The sequence below is a fragment of the Onychomys torridus genome, chromosome 6 (assembly GCF_903995425.1).
Source record: "Onychomys torridus chromosome 6, mOncTor1.1, whole genome shotgun sequence".
Classification (NCBI taxonomy): domain Eukaryota; kingdom Metazoa; phylum Chordata; class Mammalia; order Rodentia; family Cricetidae; genus Onychomys; species Onychomys torridus.
This window is the reverse complement of record NC_050448.1, coordinates 118117871-118142166: the sequence shown is the minus strand read 5'-3', so window position 1 is coordinate 118142166 and position 24296 is coordinate 118117871. Positions and strand designations below refer to the sequence as shown.

Here is a 24296-nt window from a genome sequence, read left to right as displayed (position 1 = left end):
ATACTGTGGTAAACTGACATAAAACTTGAAGGAAATTTTATAATGTAGCTTTACTGTTGTTACTGTTATCCTAAACTGTAGCTCACAAATTGAACTAAACCTGAGGCACACTGTGGTGCCAAAATGAATTCACAGGAACACAACAGGATATATATTTGAGGCAACACAGCATAAGCTAACCATCCACATTACTAGCTTATTGTAGTTATACTTTTAATCCCAGCTAGGACTATGTTCTTTTGATATGTGATGTCTGATGTTGTAAAGCTGAGTTTTCTTTGGTTACTATGTGAAAAGTTAGTAGAGCAGGAAATCAAGGTAGGAGTTTTCAAACCTACTCCAGAGTTTGGGAAGTTTGTGCAATGCACTCTCCACAAATGCCCCCTACTAGGTAATAATCTTGCTTATTTAATGAAATAAAAAGTACTTTCAAGTTGTGTGAATTACTTTTTCAAGTGTCTATCAATTTGTTAACATGTCAGTAATATAGAATTACTATTTAAAAAACTGTTTTCTGTAACGCTTGGAACATAAACGAACTGCATACTATGGTATCTGTGGACTTGTCTAGCTATAGTTTATGTGGCTCCTACCACAAATATTATTCACAATTCAAGTACATTGTAAGCCATTTTCCCCTGTCTTCTTTAAATATCTTTGCCTTATTATCTGTCTTATAACATGGTATGTATTTTTCAAACTCAAAACAAGAATGTAGACCTATAATGAGTAAAGAGATCATCATCTACCTAACATTTTATTTATTCCACAAACAGTTGATAACTACTGTGTGGTAATTAGGTATCCACTGTCTTAAGTTTGACGATCTTTTAGGTTAGTGCTTATTCTCAAGAATTCCCCAAAGATTCATTGGTGAAAGTAGGATTTCAAGTATTTGGAAATTGATATTATTGATAGAAAAGTAATATAGGCACACTTTTGAAATTGAGCTGATATGCCTACTTTTGTTGTTGTTGTTGGTTGTTTGGTTGTTTGTTTTAAGACAGGGTTTCTCCGTATAGTTTTGATGCCTGTCCTGTAGTCCAGGCTGGTCTGGTTCTCAAAGAGATCCTCCTGCCTCTGCCCCCCAAGTGCTGGGATTAAAGGTGTGCTCCATCACTGCCCAACTACAATTTTATTTTTCATTCTCTGTTTGAGTCTGGTTTTTCTAGCTAGTTTTATGTCAACTTAGCACAAGCTAGAGATGTATATAAGAAGAGGGAAGCTTAATTGAGAAACTACCTCCCTAAGATCAGGCTATGGGCAAACCTTTAGGGCATTTCTTAAATTGGTGATTGATATGTAAGGGCCCAGCCCATTGTAGGTGGTGCCATCCCTGGGCATGTGGTCCTGGGTGCTATAGGAAAGTAGATTGAACAAGCCAACAAGCATCACTCTTCCATGGCCTCTGCATTAATTCCTACCTCCAGGTTTCTGCCCTGACATCCCTCAATGATGGACTATGCTGTGGAACCTAAGCTGAAATATAAACCTTTTCATTCCAAAGTTGCTTTTGGTTATGGTCTTTAATCACAGCAGTAGTAGCCCTAACTAAGAAATTTTTTTTTCAGATTTTATTTTAAAAGGTATTACTCAGTTATATCAAAAGTATAAATGTAGCATAGTGGTACATGTTGACAGTCCCAACCCTGGGAGGCTGAGAGAGGAGGATCACGGGTTCCAGGTCAGGTGGGGCTACATAGAAGGCCTCATCTCAAAACAGCAAGAGCAGTTAATAACACAATTGTGCAGATTGCAATACTGAGTACAAAAGTTTATGAATACATTTAGTTCTTAGATTCACATGTTTTAAATTTTTTTGTATTATGGCTTATGAAGGTGAAGAATGTAGTTTTACCCTATTTCATAATGTAATTATGCCATGTCATAAAAGAATGAAACCTCTAGATGTTTAATAAAGATCTTAGCTCCCTCTGGATTTTTTTTTCTTTAAATGAAAGCAGGTGGTGAGCATTGTCATGTCCTGATATTGAAATTACTAAAATATTTAATAAGCCACCAGGATTTGAAGTAGTAACCAGATGTTTTCAGTTTCCCCAGGATAACTTTTATAGCTGAGTATTTACACTGGAAATGAGGAAAGTTTGCCATTGTTTCAAAATAAATAAATAAATAAAACACAAGCACAAGTTGTTTCTTTTGAACAACAAAAAGGTAGCCACTGCACTTAAACTGTCTTGTTGCTCCACAGCCTAACAAACTTGAACAAAAAGATAACTGTTTTCCTTCCCACCTTAACCAGTTTGCTACTCTGCATAGCTATTCAGTAGGATTCACCCATCTTAAGTATACTGTTTAATGACTTTTTTTTAAAAAAAATTTATTTTTTATTTTATAATTTAATTTAATTTTACATATCAGCCACTATTCCCCTATCCTCCCTCCACCTGCCCCCCCATTCCCATCTTCTCCAGGGCAAGGATTCTCCTGGGGATTCAGCTCAGTCTGGTAGATTCAGAGGCAGGTCCAGTCCCCTACTCTCTTCACCCAGGCTGAGCAAAATGTCCCTGCATAGGCCCCAGGTTCCAAACAGCCATCTCATGCACTAAGGACACGTCCCGGTCTCACTGCCTGAGGGCCTCAGGTTAATCAGCTGTCTCACTTATCCACAGGGCCTGATCCAGTTGGTGGCTCCTCAGCTATTGGTTCATAGTTCGTATGTTTCCACTAGTTTGGCTATTTGTCCCTGTGCTTTTTCCAATCTTGGTCTCAGCAATTCTCACTCATACAATCCCTCCTCTTTCTCGCCAATTGGACTCCTGGAGCTCCACCTGGGGCCTGGCCGTGGATCTCTGCATCCACTTCCATCAGTCATTGGGTGAGAGTTCTAGCACGACAGTTAGGGTGTTTGGCCATCCAATCACCAGACTAGGTCAGTTCTGGCTTTCTCTCGACCATTGCCAGTAGTCTATGGTGGAGGTATCTCTATGGATTTCTGGGGACCTCTCTAGCACTTTGCTTCTTCCATTCCTACAGGGTCTTCATTTATCATGGTCTCTTTTTCCTTGTTCTTCCACTCTGTTCCTGATCCAGCTGGGATCTCCTGCTCCCCTAAGCTCTCTTTCCCTCAACCCTTGCCCTTCATTATCCCCCATTACATCCAGTTTGCTCATGTAGATCTTATCCATTTCTCTTTTGGGCGATCCCTGTGTCTTTTTTAGGGTCCTCTTTTCTAAGCCTCCCTGGAGTTGTGAGGAGCAGTCTAGTCATCCTTTGTTTTACATCTAGTATCCACCTATGAATGAGTACATACCATGTTTATATTTCTGAGTCTGGGTTACCTCACTCAGGATGATTTTTTTCTAGGTCCATCCATTTGACTGAAAACCTCATGATGTCATTGTTTTTCTCTGCAGAGTAGTACTCCATTGTGTATATGTACCATATTTTCTTTATCCATTCTTCATTTGAAGGGCATCTAGGTTGTTTCCAGGTTCTGGCTATTAAAAACAATGCTGATATGAACATGGCTGAGCAAATGCCCTTGTGGTATGATTGAGCATTCCTTGGGTATATGCCCAAGAGTGCTATAGCTGTGTCTTGGGGATTGATTCCCAATTTTTTTTTTTAATTTTAAATTTTTTCCTTTTTTTTTTAAAGGTTTAATTTATTTATGTGTATATAGGATTCTGCCCGCACTGCCTCCACACCAGAAGAGGGCACCAGATCTCATTCTAGATAGTTGGTTGTAAGCCACCACGTGGTTGCTGGGAATTGAACTCAGGACCTGTGGAAGAGCAGCCAGTGCTCTTAACCTCTGAGCCATCTCTCCAGCCCCCGATTCCCAATTTTCTAAGAAAGCGCCATAATGATTTACAAAATTGCTGTACAAGCTTGCATTCCCACCAACAGTGGAGAAGAGTTCCCCTTGCTCCACATCCTCTCCAGCATAAGCTGTCTTCTGTGTTTTTGATCTTAGCCATTCTGAGGGGTGTAAGTTGGTATCTCAGAGTCGGTTTGATTTGCACTTCCCTGATGATTAGGGATGTTGAGCAATTCCTTAAATGTCATTCAGCCATTTGAGCTTCCTCTGTTAAGAATTCTCTGTTTAGTTCTATAGCCCATTTCTTAATTGGACTGTTGGGCATTTTGATGTCTAATTTCTTGAGTTCTTTATATATTCCAGATATCAGCCCTCTGTCAGATGTGGGGTTGGTCAAGACCTTTTCCCATTCTGTAGGCTGTCACTTTGTCTTGTTGACTGTGTCCTTTGCTCTACAAAAGCTCAGTTTCAAAAGGTCCCATTGATTGATTGTTTCTCTCAGTGTCTGTACTACTGGTATTTTATTTAGGAAGTGATCTCCTGTGCCAATGCATTCAAGACTACTTCCTACTTTCTCTTCTATCAGGTTCAGTGTAACTGAATTTATGTTGAGGTCTTTGATCCACTTGGACTTAAGTTTTGTGCACGGTGACAGATATGGATCTATTTGCAGCCTTCTACACATTGACATCCAGTTATGCCAGCACCATTTGTTGAAGATGCTTTCTTTTTTCATTGCACAGTTTTGGCTTCTTTGTCAAAAATTATATGTTCACAGGTGTGCGGGTTAATGTCAGGGTCTTCAGTTCGATTCCATTGGTCTACATGTCGGTTTTTATGGCAGTACCAAGCTGTTTTTATTATGGTAGCTCTATAGTAGAGCTTGAGATCGGGAATCGTGATGCCTCCAGAGGTTGTTTTATTGTACAGGATTCTTTTGGCTATCCTGGGTTTTTTGTTTTTCCATATGAAGTTGAGTATTGTTCTTTCCAGGTCTGTGAAGAATTGTGTTGGGATTTTGATGGGGATTGCATTGAATCTGTAGATTGCTTTTGGTAAGATCGCCATTTTTACTGTGTTAATCCTGCCTATCCATGAGCATGAGAGATCTTTCCATTTTCTGACATCTTCTTCAATTTCTTTTTTCAGGGACTTAAAGTTCTTGTCATATAGGTCCTTTACTTTCTTAGTTAGAGTTACCCCAAGGTATTTTATATCATTTGTGGCTATTGTAAAGGGTGATGTATCTCTGATTTCCTTCTCAGCCTGTTTGTCACTTGTATATAGGTGTTTATAAGCTATTTGAGTTCCTTGGTCAAATTTTTGGGGTCACTCATGTATACTATCATGTCATCTACAAATAGTGAAAGCTTGACTTCTTCCTTTCCAGTTTGTGTCCCCTTAATCTCCTTGTTTAAGGACTTTTTAATGTAAATACCTATCACTTTTTAGGACAGTATTACAAGAGTATTTCAGTTATATTAAAAGTAGTTCTGCTCTGTTTCCCATGAGAAAATTACTGTTTTCCTACTCTCTGTACTTGTGTTTGTGGTGTGATTCTTTGATTTGGTATTCATTTAGCTTCTTGAGTTTATAATTTTCATTAAATTTTGAGAGCTTTTAATGACTTTTTAAAAAATACACATTTCTGTTTCCTATTCTGTCTGCTTTTTATCAGGAACTTTATTTATACTTACTTACATGGTTCTATCTAAGTTAAATTCATAGTTCACATAAGTGTTATTATTTTCCTTGGTGTATTAATTGTAGCATGAATCTTAAAGAGTCTTATTAATAAAATCAAACCCGAGACCAGTTATTGGGGTGAATGCTGGAAGATCAGAGAAGCAGAACAAGCCACAGCTTCCTCACCTCGCCAGTTCCTCAGCTGGTCTTGTTTCCTCAGACTGCAAGCTTCTGAGTCCTCATCCAAATGAATCTCAGGTGAACTGCTGCTCAAAAGCCTGAAAACTTAACCAGCCAAATGCTGCTAGTTCCTGGTCTTCATGCCTTATATATCTTTCTGGTTTCTGCCATCACTCCCTGGATTAAAGGCTCGATTTCTGGGATTAAAGGTGTGAGTCACAAGCCTGGCTATTTCCAATGTGGCCTTGAACTTAGTTAGAGATCCACAGGAATTTCTGTCTCTGGAATGTTAGGATTAAAGCCGTGAGCTACCACTGCCTATCTCATGTTTAGTATTGTGGCCGTCCTGTTCTCTGACCCCAGGTAAGTTTTTTAGCTTGCACAGTATTTCGGGGAACACAACACCACCACAATTAATCCTTTCTGATGCTGTTGTCTTTAACTCAGGCAACCTTTTCTTTTGCAGTGCTGAATCAGCCACCAATTCCATCCAGTACATATTTTTAAATTTTAGGCATTGTCCTTTCTGTCTCTAGAAATTTAGTACTTTGGAGCTTTTTCATTTCTTCATGTCTCCATTCAACCTCTGAACAGATGGAATATAGATGGCATTGTTTTAATACCCTTATCTGCTAATTCTAATATTTAAGTCTCTGAAGTCACTGTGTCTTAATTTGTAATATAGTAATACAAAACAAACTCACCTGATAATCTTTGCTTAGATAGCAGACATTGCAAATTTTGCATTGTTGAGTAAGCATTCTTAAGCTTTGTTCTAGTATGCAGATATCTAGGAATAATTTATTCTCATATGTGTAGTTTTTATGGTCTTCTATGTACAACAAAAATGTCATTTGGGAGTAATTAGCTTTTACTATTGCAACAAAATTCTTTCTGAATCCCCCCGGTAGTGTGCAGAGAATTGAATTTTTTCAATCATTGGTAGGGACACTTATGCCTACCTACCTGTATATACAGAATATTGTTCTTTCTAGTCTTTTCTCATGGTTTCCTTCCATGCCTCTAGTATTTCATTCTCAAGCAGGGTTTAGTTAGTACCTGGGTGATTGTGTTATAAAGGGAAACCTGGAGATCTAAGTAATATCTAGATGCCTTGGTGTCTTATGCTCTGTGTTCCCTGTGAGTGCACCATGTTCTGAAAGCCTTGGGGTAGTCCTAGGAGCAGACTTAGGGTTTGTTTCTCATCCTTCAGGGATCACTGTGCTTCATTGTCTGTGACCTGGAGTCTTAATGCATTTCAAGATTTTTCTCTGATTATTTTAGTTGTTTGAAATGAGAGGCTTTTTTTCTACTTAAGTTCGGCATCTTTTTAGTAACTACAAAATTTAGACATTAAATTTTAGTCATTTAAAACTTCAACTAACTAGACAGTTCTAGAAAACAGTCTTCCTAAAATATTTTTACTATTTAAAATTTGAACATGAAGTATTTATATTTTTTATGTGTTCTGGTGTTGTCTTATATGTCTGTGTATCATACCCAAGCTGTTCACTTAGAGGACAGAACAGGGTCAGATACTCTGGAACTGTAGTTACAGACATTTGCTAGTTGCCACGTGGGTACTGGGAGTTCACCCTTGGTCCTCAGAAGAAAACAGTAAGTCTCTTCACCCCTTGGCCATCTCTCCAACCCTGAGGCAACATTTTTAATTATAAGTTTAGTCCATAGTGACAAAGCTGTGTATCCAGATAGCTTTAATCACAGTTCTTTGTTTTCATTTTGAACACTTTTATTATTTATTTGTGTAAGAAAATTATAGCTACTTTATGCTTAATTGTAACCCATAATTACTTGACTATCCTGTCAGAACAGAAAAATAAAATGGTAATTTTACATTTCAAATAGAACAGGAACTGTTTGTTTATGCAGACATGGTAAAATGCTTCTCTGTGTTAACTATATAACTGTTAAGCACAGCTGTTATTTGCACTCAGAATTCTTTGTATCTAATCTGAATGCTAATATTTAGCTTTTTCGCCCTCATGTTTTCTAGTCACATAATTCTACAATCTTTATGATTATAAGAAGAATTCATATATGTGTTTATGTAACTTATTTTGTGCCCCACAGTTAGCTTTTTCTTTTCAGTAACTGTTGTTCTTCTGTTGTTGTTACTTTTTTTGTTTATTTCTTAATACGAATTCTCCTATGTAACCCAGGCTGGACTAGAACTCTGTGTCGTCACAGGCTGTCCCCAAAGGCCTCTTCTGCCTCAACCTTAAGTTTTGGCATTACAGGTATAGCCTCCCATTCTGGCTAGTACTGTTGGTTTTTTATCAAAACTGTTGCAGTTGCCATGATTAAGAGTTCGCAGTTGTTTCTTCACGTGAACTAAGAAGGGTGATAGCTTCCTCCCAGATCCTCTGTAGAAGAGTTTTGTCATTTCAGCAAATCACCCTCTTTTCTCTCTTTCTAAAGAGATAACAGACATGGTTTTGTATATTGTATTGTTCTTATTTCATATTTATGTATTAACAGGTACTTTGGAAGTCCGTCTTATGGGGTGCCAAGATATCCTAGAGAATGTCCCTGGACGATCAAAAGCAACATCAGTTGCACTGCCTGGATGGAGTCCAAGTGAAAACAGATCATCTTTTATGAGCAGAACTAGTAAAAGTAAAAGTGGAAGTAGTCGCAATCTCCTGAAAACCGATGACTTGTCCAGTTCAGTAACCATGCTTTTTAAAATCATGCCACAGATTAAGGGGCCTTATCAGTGGAGACAGACAAAAGTGGGAAGTGTTCAAATAGGACCAAAAAATTTTAATAGCTATAATTTAAATTTTTTTTTTAATTTATAATAGGACACAGAAAAGCAACACATTTTATTAACACATCTATTAAAAATGATTGAGAATTCAGTCAAACAAATTCAAATCATAACAAAATTATTTGAAATAATAAAATACTAAATATTACTATTTATTCCAAAATGAAGGGCTACAGACACTGTGAGACTTTTCTTCCTAGTAGACACCATCTTTGTTCTTTTAATGGTTTGGTAACCATTACAAACTAAACTTTTGTAAATTGCTAATGGATGAGATATGTGCTGGGATTGATAATGACTAAATAATCAGCCTTGGGAGGGGATGCATTCAGAGTTTTGAAAGCAAAAATAAGAGATTTAGGAACATGTTGAGAATATTCTAGTATATAATGATAAACTAAACCTAAACATATAGCTGAAAGGAAAGCCAAATGACAGTTCAACATTCAAGAGAGTACAGAAGTAGCATTCTTGTGTTTAGAGGGACCTGGAAAAGATATGAAAAAAAAAAAAAAAAAAAAAAAAAAACCTAAGGCAATAAGCCTTCTACCTAACAAATGTAGTGGGTGATGATCAGATGGCTAATATGGATACACGTATAAGCAGGGTAGTTGAATTATATTCTTACATATGCAAAATTGCCTTTAATGTGTGTGTTTTTATCAGATAAGAGATAACTTAGGAGGAACTGATAGGAGTGTTTGTGTATGCAAAAGAAAGCCAATTAAAATTCAGACAGTCCAATATTGATTATAAAAATCCTTTTCAAAGAACCTTCAGACTTTTAGTGCTATAAAATAGTGGTAATTGTGTTTTAACAGTTTGAAGTTTTTAACCAAACTTACCAATTCTAATTACAGATGATGTCTGTGCTGTTTTGAAGCTAGATAATACTGTGGTTGGTCAAACTAGCTGGAAGCCTATTTCCAATCAGTCGTGGGACCAGAAGTTTACACTGGAACTAGACAGGGTAAGAGGAGAACATTTTACTTGAGAAGAGTGTGTTTTTTATTTATTGAAAGTCTTTAAGAAGTTTTGTATATTGCATTGTTTTGTGTTTTGAGATAGGGTCTTACTGTATGCCCAGGCTGGCCTCTAACTCACTGAGCTCCTCCTGCCTCTGGGATTGAAGGCATGCACCTCCACACCAGGTCCAAGAAGTTTATAAAAGTAGAAGAGCTTACATATTTCTGACGTTTCTCATCTGAAGGATGTAGATACATTTGTCTTAAGACATAGGTAGATATCTGAATGCTACAATAGCTTTAGTTTGCAATAATTTGAAAATGTGTAGTTTATACAGAAAAGTCTGTAGTGGTGAGCTATAGTACCAGAATATGTGTATGTGCATATAGAGTGTGTTAGCTTTGGGTTATTTTGTATTGTTTTTCTGTGTAGCTCCATTTGGCTCAATTGCCAGTATTCCTTCCTCAACGTGTGCTTGGGTTACAGCCCTCTGCCACTGCCATGCTCAGCTCTTTGTATTCAGTAACATACAATCTGTTTACTGCAGTGATTCTTCTGTAGCAAGATTTGCAACATTGACTTTGAAAGGAACTCTTATGCTCTGTTTTCCCAGCTGTTAGTGTGTCAAAATGTCTTTCATGAATGATGTAAGTAGCTAGGATCCAGGCTGTCTGTACAACAATAGAAGTCAACACAGTACATTCAACTCTGCAAGATAACTTTTAGATTTAAATCCATTCATTAGTCTAGGAGAAAAATAATCAGCCTTTATTGTATTTTGATCTAAAATTAAAGTAATAGATTTTACTATTTAATGATCTACAGTATCTATGCTATTTTCAAGTTACATATATCAGTGAGTCAAAAGCATATGTATGTTGCCTGAGGAGATTATAGGCTGTGGAAGTGTTGCCAGCTACACCTCTAGCTAATACCTGTACAATGTTTTTCTAATTTATCTGATTTTTATCTTCAAAGTAAACATCCTGGTCCAGACTTATATTGTTGCTATATGTGTCAAATAACTTTTACAGATATTTAACCTTTTCTATATTCTACTTCAGTGATAGATGAGAACTGAGTCCATATAATTATTTAGAGAAGTGATGAGAACTTAGTGTTCACTCTTTTTACTAAAGTCATTTGACTCATCTCTGTCCTAAAGCACCAGACTGCTCTTTCCTCTCAGTTCAGAATCATTCATTCATTTTACATTCCTATTTAATCAAATATTTATTGATTACTCTTGCATCCCAGGACTTCCAGGTGCAGATTAACAATGAACAACATAGCAAATCTCTCAGGTTCTCTTAAGAAATTCAATGGCTTTTCAATATATATCTCAATAGTTGCAGGCTTTCTAATTACAACAGAACTATCTATATAGTCTATTACCTCATTTCAAAGACGTATCTTTTTCTAATGATTTCATCTTAAAAGATAATGACTTTGCTATTCATACTTTATGATAGTGTGCTTTGAAAATTCATACAAGAAGACTTGACCTTAGGATTTATGTGAAGATAAATGTGAGGGAGAAGAGATGAAAGTCATGTAGATGGTAGATATCTATTACTGAGATATAATAATAGGGTAGTGAGAGGTGAACTAGATTGTGGTGGTAGTAATAGAAAAAAAATTATGTAAAAAATGGAAGGCAATTAGTAAAACTTAATAACTAAGTGTATCTGAATCCACAGCAAGAAAACAGAAAATTAGCTCACAAAGGTTTGAAAATAATTATAATGGAAAAGGATAAGTTCTAGGGTTCTTCTGGTTAAAAGGTCATAAGTGAATCTCATCTATCTGTAAGACCATTCTTTGCATATTTACTCATCAGCTTATACATGCTGGGCATTTGATAGGATATAGGCTTACAGAGATACATAGTTGCAGTGTGTAACTCACAGGCTTACTAGTCACCAATTTTGCATTCTATGCCAAGTATCATCTCATTGCTGGCTGTATTGGTCCAAACAGTCAAAGTCTTGTAGAAAAAGAAGGTAACTAGTAAATAGTTTAAAATCTGCACAGAAGTGAGGGAATGGAGCTGCATTACAGGGTCAGAAGTGTGGGACTATCGAAGACAGTGGAAATTATACTTAACTTGAGACCCGCTATGGGAAAACGTAGACAGATTGCTAAGATCCAAAGAGTTTTCCCAAAAGAGGAAACAAATAACTCCCTAACTCCCTGGGAACTTGATATGTTGCCAGCAAAAAACCTGAGATAGAGGTGTAGTGTGAAGTAAAGCAGCAGAGTCAGAGCGGTGCCACATTATCGGTTAGTTGTAGGCTATGAGGTAGAGGAGAGTAAAAGGTCTTTTTGTTGCTGCTGTGGTCTTTGTTTTGTCTTCTTTGTTTGTTTGTTTGTTTTGTTTTTAAGCTTATTTTTATCTCAGATGTGGTCTTCTTGCCTCTGATTCCCACATGTTCTACTGTATCTGTGGGCTTTTAATAGGGTGCTTGATCTCTGGTTTACTACATTAAATGAACTCATAGAAAGAAATACTGTCTGTTATAGAAGTTACAACTAACTAACTAGTCCACAGTGAAAAAAACAATCTTTCATAAGCAAAATCTCAAGTTTGACTGTCTTTAAGTGTAAAGGAGGAGTGAGGAGAAAGAGTTTGAGGAATATCAGTGTGATTCCAATTTGTGTTTTAACGCACAGGATCACGTTCATAAAGATCTTTCTTGGGCAAGTCCTAGTTTTAAGAGATGATTCTAATGAAGTAACAGTGTTAGCCAGATGCTTGGAGAAGAGATTGGTTGACTATGGTTTGTGACTTTGAATGACAGAGCACAAGCCAGTACATAGCAGATTTGAGTCTTATAAGTTTACTTCTGCCCGTTTGGGGTCACTATTTCTAAGATGGATGTTAAGGATGGAATACAATGCCTTTTATTATCCTGGCACATTTTAGCCGTTCAGTGATACACTTTTACAAACTTTTTAAAATTTATGTAAGGGTGTGTATGTGTATGTGTGCATGTGCATTTGCGTGCACTCACATGCAGCAGTGCCTACTTCCACAGGTCCATGCTCAAAGGCCAGGGTAGAACATCCTGTGTCATCTTTTGCTCTTATTTCCTTGAGATAAAATTACTATAAGAGAAATGAAAAAGAATTAGAAGTGTTTCTTCCATTAAAGGTCCTAAGATTGGCAGGTTAAAAAATAAATTGTTTGGGGTAAAAATAAATAAACTTCAAATAGTTTGGAATCATAAAACTGAATTCTACTCCATATGAACTTGTATCCAAAATTTGAAAATAGATGAGAATATGATGTTTAAGCAGAAATAGATAATGGGATTGAGATAGATAATATAAAGTTAATATTTAAAGAAATAATAAGTGTTTGAAAACTTGAATGAATAATGAATAATAAACCAAAATGGTAGGCAAAGTTTTAAAAGAATGAAATGAAATTGAAGATGTATAGATTTCAGTTTGAAACTATTGATTTAGCCATTAGTTGGTGAATTATTTATTCATGCACATGGGAAAGAAAACTAGTAGAACTTAAAAAAGTGGTGAATGTTATATTTGAAATTGAGGATGAGTTAAATGGCTCTGTGATAGAGCTAAAGAAGTTATATGGAGTTTAAAATGAGGATTTTTTTAAAAATTAAAAAGAAGAGGCCAAGACACATGAAGGATAGAACAAGAAGGCCAACACACTAAGTAGAGTTCAAAATGAAGGGTGGCCATGTATACAAATTTTCCTGAGTCAGTTATAATTGTGAGTTGCAGATTTGAGAACCAAGTTTCTAGATGAATGAGTAAGATAACCAGATCTAAAATGTCAAGAGAGAGGACTGAAGTTAGTCAGAGCAGCGTTATGACAAATGGATGTTTAGTCTAACCTTGATGATTGGAGGGAGTTGGACTGCCATGAGGGGAAGACTAGTAGGAAAGTGTACTGGTTTTGTTTGGGGAAATATATTCAAGTTTAGAAGTAGGAATGATAAGTGTATAGAGACAGAAAGATGTAAGATTGGTATATAAAGAAGGCTGTGGAAGAGTGTGTGAACTGACAGAGGAAAGAGTTACACATAATCTTGTAAGACTTAATTCAGGTCTCCTTGTTTGCCTGCCTCTTTCCTTCTAAGGCCACAAGCAGTGCTTCTGTTGCAGACTGACTTTTCAAGCATGAATCATGGCCTTAAATGTTCACTGTCCCTGTGTCTTGTCCTTTGTTCCCTCTTGTCACATTGTTTCCAACTGTAGAATCTTCTCATTGGACTCTCAGACTGAACCTGATTGATATTATTGTTTCCTCAAGTGGTTGATTTGCCTTTTCCCCCCAGGAGCTTCTGTTCTTCTCCCTGTTCTATTCTTTGCCTCAGTAGTCATGTAACAGAGAAGTTCTTGAATTACTGAATGATGTCCTAGAATAAGAGATACTGGTAGATGAGAGGGCAGGAGCATGGGAAAGTTAGTGTGCACTCCCTCTCCTTTTCACTTTTTGGCCTTGCTTTTCATGGCAGTGTCCATCTGTAGTTATTATCCCTTCTGGGTGGTCCTCTTGTCAAGATCCATGCTCACTGGATTCTGATAACTATTGACTCTTGTTCATTTATCCTAAGAGTGATCATGACATTTGCTCTGGCTAAGTAATCATGTTCTCATTCTTTATTCTTTAACTTTAATCATATCTCCTTTTAGAGTTTTATTTAACTCTGAATTTTTTAGTATATAACCTGCTTGCTTGCTGCAAAAACCCATGTTTTCCTCAGAACCTCACTGAAGACCAATAAATAGATAATTGTTACATGCACCCTTGTAAAAATGTGACCATTCCTTAGCTCATGGATTTCCAAAGCTGACTTTTTTTTTTTTTTTTTTTTTTTTTTTTAACTTTAGGGCAAACAAAAAGTTTCTTTTTGCCCTTTTTTTCAGCAGTGGAATTAAATTCTCCTTTACTTCAGCAAAGCTCTCAAACTTTCTCAGTTTAGTGTTCCAGTAATTTTTTCCCCCTGATGTCTATATAAGCCAAAACATAAAAGTAGATAGCCCACAGTTGTCTTCATTAGGAAGTAAGTGCCAGGTGAAGCGTACCTGTAATTCCAGCACTTAAGAGGTCAAGGAGGAGAGTTCAAGGGCAGCCTGGGATATGGAGAGTAAAACCCTGTCTCAAAAACAGAACAATAAACTTATTATTAATTGGTATTTGTACTTATGTCCTAGAAAGTCAGTGTTGGGAGAACAAGTGTTAAATTTTTATTTAGTTCTTATTTAATTACAAGTAATAATTAAATGGTATTACCATACATTACATGCCTGCATGTTGTCTAAAATATAGTTTTCCAAAGTTTGGATCAAATGGACCCTCATTTCTTTTTGCACATGGAAGTTTATTCTTTTTCTTTTTGTTATTGTAGAGAGGGAAGCTTAGTAAAGATTTGATGGCATCAAGATGAACGTAGCAGTGCTAATAGTGAAACTGTACATAAAGCTCATCTGGTAGTTGTCATAGTGTACCATAGATGTCACTGTTCCCTCTGAAAAGTATTCCCAAGCACCCGGGGCTTCTCAGCACATCATTTGGAAATTCATTCTTCCTTGTGCCTCTTTGTGCTACATGTGCACCTTTTTTTTAAAGTGCAATACAGTATTGTATTTGTTACACTTCTACCTTAGCTTCATGTAAATCTGACTTGGTGCCTCATGTCTTTTTCTATTTATATTCTAACCCTAGAGTGATAAGCCACACAGATTCCTTATTCATACCCTGCAGTTTTCTTTTATTCAAAATTCAAATTAACAATAAAGCAAATTGAAGCAGGAACTGTATAGTCAGCCAGTATTGCCAGTTAATGCCTAACTTAGATACTATTGCCCAGCATTTTTGAATTATACTTGTACTCTGTCCATATTGTATTTCTCCTGTCCTTTGAAATTATTTGTAAGCCCTTGCCCTTTAGAACTCACCTGTAGTTTACATTCTAGACAGTGGTGGCATCTCTTTATATAGAAGCCATAGTTGGTCTGTATGGTGCTTTGTGCCTCAGATTCCATATCTCTAGTCAACTTTCCTAAATTACTCTGGGTGTTAGGGGTTAAAGAAAACTGACAATTCGTGGTATAAATTACAGAGAACTGATAGTATCTCTAGGTGATAGATAACCACTCAATTTGGGAAGAGTGTTCACAGGGAACAGTGCAAATGGACAAACGGTAAAGATTCTTGTCCCTGAAACCTGGTAGAACTCCAAGAAACTTATCTTAGCTACCAAATCTCAGATCTCTAATTTATTTCAGTTTGGCATACAGACTAGAGACAGGGAAAGAAAAATCAATTAATAATTGATTATTAGTTTTAATAGACTCACTAGAATGGATAGCAAAAATGAAGTGACTGGGGCTGCTTCCTACATAGTCCCACTGCTTCATCAGTGTAAAGAAAAACAGTAGTAATTCCATCACTAACATTTGTACCCCTTTTATCTGCCTTTGCCTCATATATTTTCTTGATCCTTAATAAGTCTTTGTGCTCACAACAGTGGCAGAAGATAGGAGCCAGTAAATCTCCATTATCCAGATTTAAGAAGGAAAAAAAAAATCTAAATTACCAATTTTCAGTTTATTCTTAGAATTTATTTCTAAAAATAACTCTAAAATATTTAAACCTTGTGTTTGCATGTGATTTGTGTGTATGTGCATATACCTGTGTGCACCAGTGCATACACATTCAGACACCAGAAGTAGAGGTCAGGGATCTGGTTCTATTACTCTCTACCTTATTCCCTTGAGACATGATTTGTCACTCAGTGTGAAACTCACCATTTTTTAGCTAGCCTGGCTAGCTAGTAAGCCACATCAGTCCTCTTGTTACCCCTTCCCAACCTCAGCCACATTGACCACTCAGGTCTACATACCTATACAGCAAGGCCTCTTACCCATTGAGCCATCTCTTTAGCTCCTAAAATACTTGAACTCCTAATGGAATAAAAATAGTATTAATGCTCGTGTGTGTGTGTGTGTGTGTGTGTGTGTGTGCGCGCGTGCTCCACTTGCTAATTTTAAATACGTTCTCATACTTTTGTTTTGTTTTGTTTTGTTTTCCGAGACAGGATTTCTCTGTGTAGCTTTGCTCCTTTCCTGGAACTCGCTTTGCAGACCAGGCTGGCCTCGAACTCACAGAGATCCACCTGCCTCTGCCTCCCAAGTGCTGGGATTAAAGGCGTGTGCCACCACCACCCGGCTCTGATACTTTTTATTCCAAGGTAATTTTGTCATATTACTCATGAGTCAGAAATAAGATGAGATCCTGGGATTTCTGATTCCTTCTTTTGCTAGCAATGAGTCTGTATTAGCCAGACGTTGTCACTGGGACAAAACACATGTGAAAAATCATCTCAAGGGAGGAAGTTTTACTTTAGCTTTCAGGTTCAGAGTTTGGGGTTCATTGTCACTTGTCCCAGTTGATCTTAGACTCAGGATGTAGCAGACATAATGAAAGCACATGAAGGAGGAAGACTGCTCACCTCCTGATAGCCAGAAAGCAAGGAAAGAAAAAGGACAGAATGCTGATGTATTCTTCAGCTGTGTGCTCCCAGTTTGCTCCTTCCCTGCTAAAGCCCCACCTGAAGTTCTACCACTTCCCAGAAGCACTGCTGTCACCTGAGATAAACCTTCCTTCCCCAGGGGTCCTGGGAATGACTGACAGTTCAGATCCTATGACAACAGAGTATTTCTGAAATTTTTTGTCTTGACTCATGTTTAATTTTTATAAATGTTTTCATTTTCATCAACTAATTTTATAAAGTAAAAAATCTATTATGTATACATACTAGAAACAAAAGTTGTAAAATTTCACAAAATGAAAATTGTTATATAAAAGAAGTAATTTATTGTAGAACCTAAAGGGAAATACATTTAGATCCTATTGTGGGTAATCTGCATCCTAAAAATAAAACAGTGGAAGAGTCTGGTACTTTCTAATTAAAATGTGCATAAATTATAACATACTGCAGAAATCAGCTCATGGCTTGATCCCAACATACAAACTATTGTCTAAGGTATATTTAGTAATAAGTTGTCAAAACCTTAAGTATGTTTTCACATGTAAACATTATTTCTAATAACCACAGTATACTCTGATGTATGGATGTGAAATCTTACATACTTGTCCTTATGTTCTGGATACTCAGGTCATTACTAATTTTTTATGTGTCTTTTTTAGATGATAGTAAATGAATATATTTTAAACATGGGTTAAACACCACCACCCACCCCCATTTGACACAGACTGCTGTGCTCACCAGCCTTGTGGTAATCTTGAAAATTCAATGACCTGATAGTCTTACAGTACTCACAGTGTATGGCACATATAAGTGCCGAAGAGAATCCATTTCAGGCCTTCTGTGGCCCAATAGTGAGTCAAAGAAATGGGTTTTGACATGGTTCTTCTGAGGGAAGCACTGTGACATTTTAGTGACAGGACAGCAGGCAACAGTATTTGGAAAAGAGAAACCTGAAAGATTGGGGTTCTAAGTGGAAGAGAAGTTTCGTGGTTAATGATTGTTCTCAGTATGTGTTCTGGCCTTGAACTTTAGAAATGCATTAGCAGAGATTGTCTGAATATAAGTTTGTTTAAGTTAAAATTTGTAGGTTTGATAAAAGTGATGCAAAATTGAAAAAAATTACAGTTTTCTTTAAAGTACTGTGATTTTGGTTGTGTACTTTGTTTATTGTATTTGTATTTCATATATTTTGTGATATTTTATTCAAGTGTGTGTCCAATGATGTCTTTTCTGTTTGTTTGTTTTTTTTGTTTTTGTTTTTTAATTATCTTAGTCACGTGAACTGGAAATTTCAGTTTATTGGCGTGATTGGCGATCTCTGTGTGCTGTAAAATTTCTGAGGTTAGAAGATTTTTTAGACAACCAGCGGCATGGCATGTGTCTCTATTTGGAACCACAGGGTACTTTGTTTGCAGAGGTAATAAATGTATTTTATTTAATGTGCATAACTACTGTAGAAATTGTATGTGTTGACAGCATGATGTAGAAGTGTCAAGAATGTTGTGTCTGCTCTGCTGCAATATTAGGGCTGTGACCTTGAGAAAAGTCATTTATTCTCTCTAGGTCCTTGTTCTCATCTGGAAAATGAAGGGGTTGGACTAAGTTATAGATAAGATTCCCTTAAGTTCTCAAAACTTAGGATCTAGTAGATTTCATGAAACTGTCCTTACAGTTTTCATGTCAACTTGAATTTTCATCACTACAGGTTACTTTTTTTAATCCAGTTATTGAAAGAAGACCAAAACTCCAAAGACAAAAGAAAATTTTTTCGAAACAACAAGGTAATTACTAAGAATCAAATATGGTAATTTGTTTATAGAAAATCCAGCTGTCATTTTAAAAGTAATTGTGTTTTCTTTCTTTTTAGTTGTTATTGCTAACATTTTAAGTAGTACTTAAACATATCCTTAATAATAGAATCCATTACTCCATTTCTTTGGGTTTTTTTGTTTGGTTGTTTGTTTGTTTTGAGACAGTCTGGTAGCCTGTGTGGCCTTAAAATGATCTCCCTACCTTTGTCTCTCAAGTACTTGGATTTCAGGCCCATACCACCATGCTTGCCTTCATCACTGAGTTTCAGTAATAATCAACTCTGATTGTCCTAACATTTCCCACCACACCCTGCTTTCTGAGCTTATTTGAAGCAAACTTAGATACCACTGAGTCCTGTTGTTCATTATCATAGATGACTTAAACTTTAACCATACCTAACTACTAGAGTTAAGAAAGAATCCAAACTTGTATCTATTTTTTAAAATTGTGTTATTTACACTAGTTTTAATAAAAAACAAAATAATTAAGAACTAGAGTACTAATTTTTAAGTTACAAATTTTATTTGTTCTTCATAAATTATAAACCGATGAATATGGAATTTTTAATTTTTTATGGCTTTTGGTAATATATAAAGAAATTACTTATCCTGCTTTCATTATTCACTATATCTACAGGCAAAACGTTTCTCAGAGCTCCTCAAATGAATATTAATATTGCCACTTGGGGGAGGCTAGTGAGACGAGCCATTCCCACAGTGAATCACTCTGGCACGTTCAGCCCTCAGACGCCTGTGTCTACTACAGTTCCCGTGGTTGATGCACACACCCCTGAACTTGCACCTCCAGCCAGGTACATGTCATAGAAGGCTGAAGTATGTCTTACTCAGTCCCCGTCTTTCCAAGTAAAATTAAGAAACTACTGCACTCCTTATTTAAAAGAAGTTAGTTTGCTTTCATTTTGCAGCTACTTAAAAATAAAGACTTTGATTGCTGTTTCAGTAAATTGCTTTGTCTTCTGTAAGTGATTCTACAGTAACCAAATTGGACTTTGATCTTGAACCTGAACCTCCTCCAGCCCCACTACGCGATTCTTCCCTTGGAGAGATAGATGAATCTTCCGAAATGAGAGTTTTGGATATACCTGGACAGGCAAGGCATTCTAACCCTTCCTTAATACAATTCCTTCTTACAGTAAAAGCATCGTAATGTCTAAAGTGTACATTTCAATTAAAATTACCAGTATGAGCTTTGAGTTTGTGTTTTGTTTTTTTAATTGTTGTTTTAGTTTTTTGGAGTTTTGTTTTATTTTTGTTTTTTCATGAGTAAATTTTCTCAAGGAGATGAAGTTGATGGGAGATAGCCCCTTTCTTCCTGTTGGAACACTGTTGTCATTAGCCTCTGTATTCTCACAGGCCCAAAGAATGCAATGGGCTGCATAAATTAGAAGAAAACACTGTGTTGCTTTTTGTGTGTTTTTGTTTTTGTTTTTTTCTATAAGAATAAATAACCAAATCTGAAATTGTTTCTCTAAAGCTTTTGGAATTGTTTCTCCAACTTTAGGATTATCAAATAAATTTTTTACTGGAGGTCCTCTAGTTTATTGAGCACTTGATATTTTACAGGGTTCAGAAACTGTTTTTGATATTGAGAATGACAGAAATAACATTCACCCAAAATCCAAATCTGAATATGAGCTTGACATTCCTGAATCAGGTCGAAGTTGTTGGAGTGTTCGAGAGCTTGAGGAGAAAAGGTGAGGGACAAGTAGGTGTGATGCGATGCTGCTGTCCACTTGGTCCTGTGGTTGCCTTATTTTTTATTATTACTCTTTTAGATCTCAACAGAGGTTTCAGTTCAATCTACAAGACTTCAGGTGCTGTGCTGTCTTGGGGAGAGGACATTTTGGAAAGGTAATCTATCAGCACTTTAGGAATACATACAAGATTAGCAATTCAAATGGAAATAAATTATTTTAATCTTATTTCAGGTGCTGTTGGCTGAATATAAACACACAAATGAAATGTTTGCTATAAAAGCCTTAAAAAAAGGAGACATTGTCGCTCGAGACGAAGTAGACAGGTCAGTTTTTTAAAATGGAAGTTTTCTTTGAGGTGAGAGATTGAGTGGACAGCAATAAATCCAAGTTCCTAGAAATATTTGATGAACTTAAATTTATCTATATGGCAAAAGGCAGACATAATTAAATGTTGCTTTTCTTTCCAGTCACTTCTCTCCCTTATGTTGGGTTTGTGGATACCAAGTAAAGACAGTGGATTGTTTAAAATAATTCCATTACATTTTTATAAGTTGAGATGCTAATAAATTATTAGCATGGAACTGTTACTCATTTGTGACTTAATAAAACTAATCGCGTTTTAGCCTCTGAAGCAGGTAAAATGTCATTTCCTGATAATCTGGCAAGTAACTCATTGGTTAATACCATCACTTTTGAAATACACCTTTATGAATTTTCCCTTCTTCATTTTTTAAAAAAATTATACTTGTTTATTCTGTATATGTACACACATGCAGTGGCATACAGCATACATGTTGAGATCATTTATATGTATGAGTGTTTTGCCTGCATGTATGTCTGTGCAGTATGTCCATTCAATACCTATTGAAGTAGAGGGTGTTGGACCCTGTGGGATTTGAGTTACAGACAATTGTGAGCTGTCAATGTGGGTAATGAAATTGAACCTGAATCCTTTAGAAGAAAACCAGTGTGCTTAACTGCAGAGCCATTTCTTCAGTTACCCCCTTTGTGTTTTTTAATTCATATTTTTTAGTGTAGTGCCTTAGCTTTCAAAGAGTTTAATAATGGTAAATGTCCTGGGTACATCTTTATATGGTTATTACAATGCAAGGACTTTAGGAATAAAACATTAAAATTCAAGAATATATCTTAATATGATTCATACACACACATATATGTGGAAATATTTTACAAAAATGACATGTTTATCAGAAAGGCTTTCATATGATACTTAGTAGTGTTTTTCTTACACTACTAAGTATCTTAATAGAAAGTAGTCCTTGCAGAGACTGGACAGATAGGTCATCTATGAAGAGCATTTGCCAATTCCTACATATAGATAGTTTTGGATTTTTGTTTTGCTTTAATTTTCTATTTTTATGACTAGGGATTGAACCCAGAGCCTTGTGCATGATAGGTAAGGACTCTACCACTGGATTACATTACCCAGCCCTCTGTTTGCTTTTTTGAAACACGTAGCTCAAACAGGTTTTGAATTTGTGGTCCTCTTGCCCCAGCTCTCAGGTATCTGGGTTTACAAGCCTGCACACCAGACCTGGTCATGTACATTTATACATATGTGACATATACGTATATCTGTATTTAACTACATTTGCCTTTCTAGTTAAATTGATGCTTGCAATGTTTTTTATTTCTTCATATAAGTAGTTCTTATAATTAAAATAGGTTGCTGGGCACAGGGGTACACATTTAATCCCAGCAGTCAGGAGACTGAGGCAGAAAGATTGCTGTGATTCAGGGCCAGCCTGGGCTACATACTGAGATCCTGACTCAGATCCATCCAAAAGAATTTAAAATTTAGACCATTGTTTAAAAATTGACATTTAAAATAAATTGAAATTTGCCTATTTCACTTTTACCCTCCCCCCCCTACTTTTTCATATAAATCATATAAAAAAAGATACATCTTTTTATAGCCAAACTACCAAAAACTGGAATTTATGGAGCTTATAAAATAGTCAATCAAGTATATTTATGTTACAGAACAGATAAGTGAGGGATGGTCTTTTATTCCTTCTGTTTGTACTTGAAATATCAGAAGTTTCAAATGGTTTTATTTCCTTGAACAGTTGGTTTATTCCAGGTTTGTAATGTTAATGTTGAACTCAAGCCATGCATGGTGGCACTGGCTGGAATCCCAGGACTCAGGTGGCATAGGCAGGTGTATCTCTGGGAATTTGAGGCCACCCTCCTCTATGTTGAGAGTTCTAGGCTAGTCCAAGCTACATAGTGAGAACTTGTCTTGAATTCATTTGTTCCTAAAATAATAAGAAACTAGTTATAGATTGAGCATCTATAATCTAAAAATCTAAAACCTGAAATGCACAACTTCTAAACTTTTTGACTGAAGATGTGATGCCAAAATCTATCACTCAATGTTCGCAAATGTTTCATACACAGTTATTTAAAATGTTGTAAAATTACTTTTAGATTGTGGATATAAGGTACATATGAAACATAAATTAATTTTGTGTTTAGACCTGGGGCCCATTGCTGTACTGTATGTATCTCATTACCTGTAATGAAAAACAGTTCTGGCCTTGAGCACTTCAGATAAAGTATCTCTAACCTTTACTACTGTATTATCCTGGTAGCTTATATAGCTTTTTGCTACATTGTCATTACCTTGAACCACAACTTTGTAGAAAGATGCTTTCTAAATAACTCAATCACAATAATCCTTTCTTCCTTTTTTTTTTTTTTTGGAGACTGTGTAACAGTCCAGAATAATCTCAATATCACCACAAATAAAGTATAGATCAGAGGCTAGAGCCAAAGCCAAATCCTAAGCCATTACCTCAAGAAAAAGAATCAGTTAAAAAAAAATACACCAGTATATTCTTAAATGGCATATATTACTTGTAAATATGACTAGACAATAACTCAAACTAATTATACCTAAGCAGAATCCTTTATGTTTTATCTTGTAGTTTGCCCTTTTAATAATTCCATCAAGTTCTTTTTAACTCTGTGTTACTCTTTTTTATTGTTGTTATTCTGGGGGAGATAAAGTGTCTATGTAGCCCAGGCTGGCCTGCAGCTTGCAGTTCCATTTGCTGAGATTACAGGTGTGTGCCCATATTCAGTTGTGCCCTACCCCCCTTCCCTTGATCATGGGTCTCTAAATTTGTTCTGTAGTCTGGGCTATATTGTTTTTATATTATTTTACTTTGAAGTGTGCCACTTTACCTAGGTTACAGTAAATTTCAAGTCAGTTTTCTAAATTAATATGTTATAGTTGAAAACCAAAGTAACACCACATTCAGTCTCATTACTTAGTTTTCCTACCACTGTTCTGAACATTCAGTACATCTCTCCCACCACGTGCAGTGTTGTATCTCACTCAGGGTTTTTATCAATTCATAATAATTGTAACAGAAGTCATTTCAGTGTGTGTGGGGGGAGGTGGGTGCAGAAAGCCAAAGCTTTTCAGGTTATATGGGGTTCAATCGTAAAACCGAGTTTTATTAATGGTTTGGTTTTCTACTTTCTAAGATGTTCATTTATTTCTTTCATATGTTTTAATAACTGATGTGAACATTATTCTTTCATACCTTTTAATAACTGCTGAACTCTGAACAAAACTGGTTACTTAGGGCAACAATATAAAAGCATTGTTAGTAAAGAAGGCTGAATAAATTTTACCTACAAATAAATGTTATAGACAATAGCAATTTATTAGAAGGATATCATTATATACTGATAGATTTAGGGCCCCCCTTTTTTAAAGGAGAAATTGGATTTATACTGTTGTAAAAAATAAAGAATACAGAATTTGAAGTTTGAGGGGCTGTCAAGATGGCTTAG

At 36.1% G+C, this 24296-nt stretch overlaps 1 protein-coding gene across 2 annotated transcripts in view; it reads left to right on the top strand.

Moving 5' to 3' along the window:
- The window catches only part of Pkn2 (protein kinase N2), a 110921-nt gene that overhangs the window by 68103 nt on the left and 18522 nt on the right, over positions 1-24296 (top strand). Inside the window, exons 7-15 of one of the 2 annotated variants that reach the window (XM_036189991.1) lie at positions 8150-8335; positions 9302-9411; positions 18213-18356; positions 18645-18720; positions 19388-19562; positions 19735-19861; positions 20335-20465; positions 20547-20622; positions 20700-20791. In XM_036189991.1, the coding sequence (XP_036045884.1) occupies positions 8150-8335; positions 9302-9411; positions 18213-18356; positions 18645-18720; positions 19388-19562; positions 19735-19861; positions 20335-20465; positions 20547-20622; positions 20700-20791 (1117 nt within the window). The remainder of the gene's footprint in view (positions 1-8149; positions 8336-9301; positions 9412-18212; positions 18357-18644; positions 18721-19387; positions 19563-19734; positions 19862-20334; positions 20466-20546; positions 20623-20699; positions 20792-24296) is intronic. The other variant, XM_036189992.1, reaches the window with a different exon arrangement.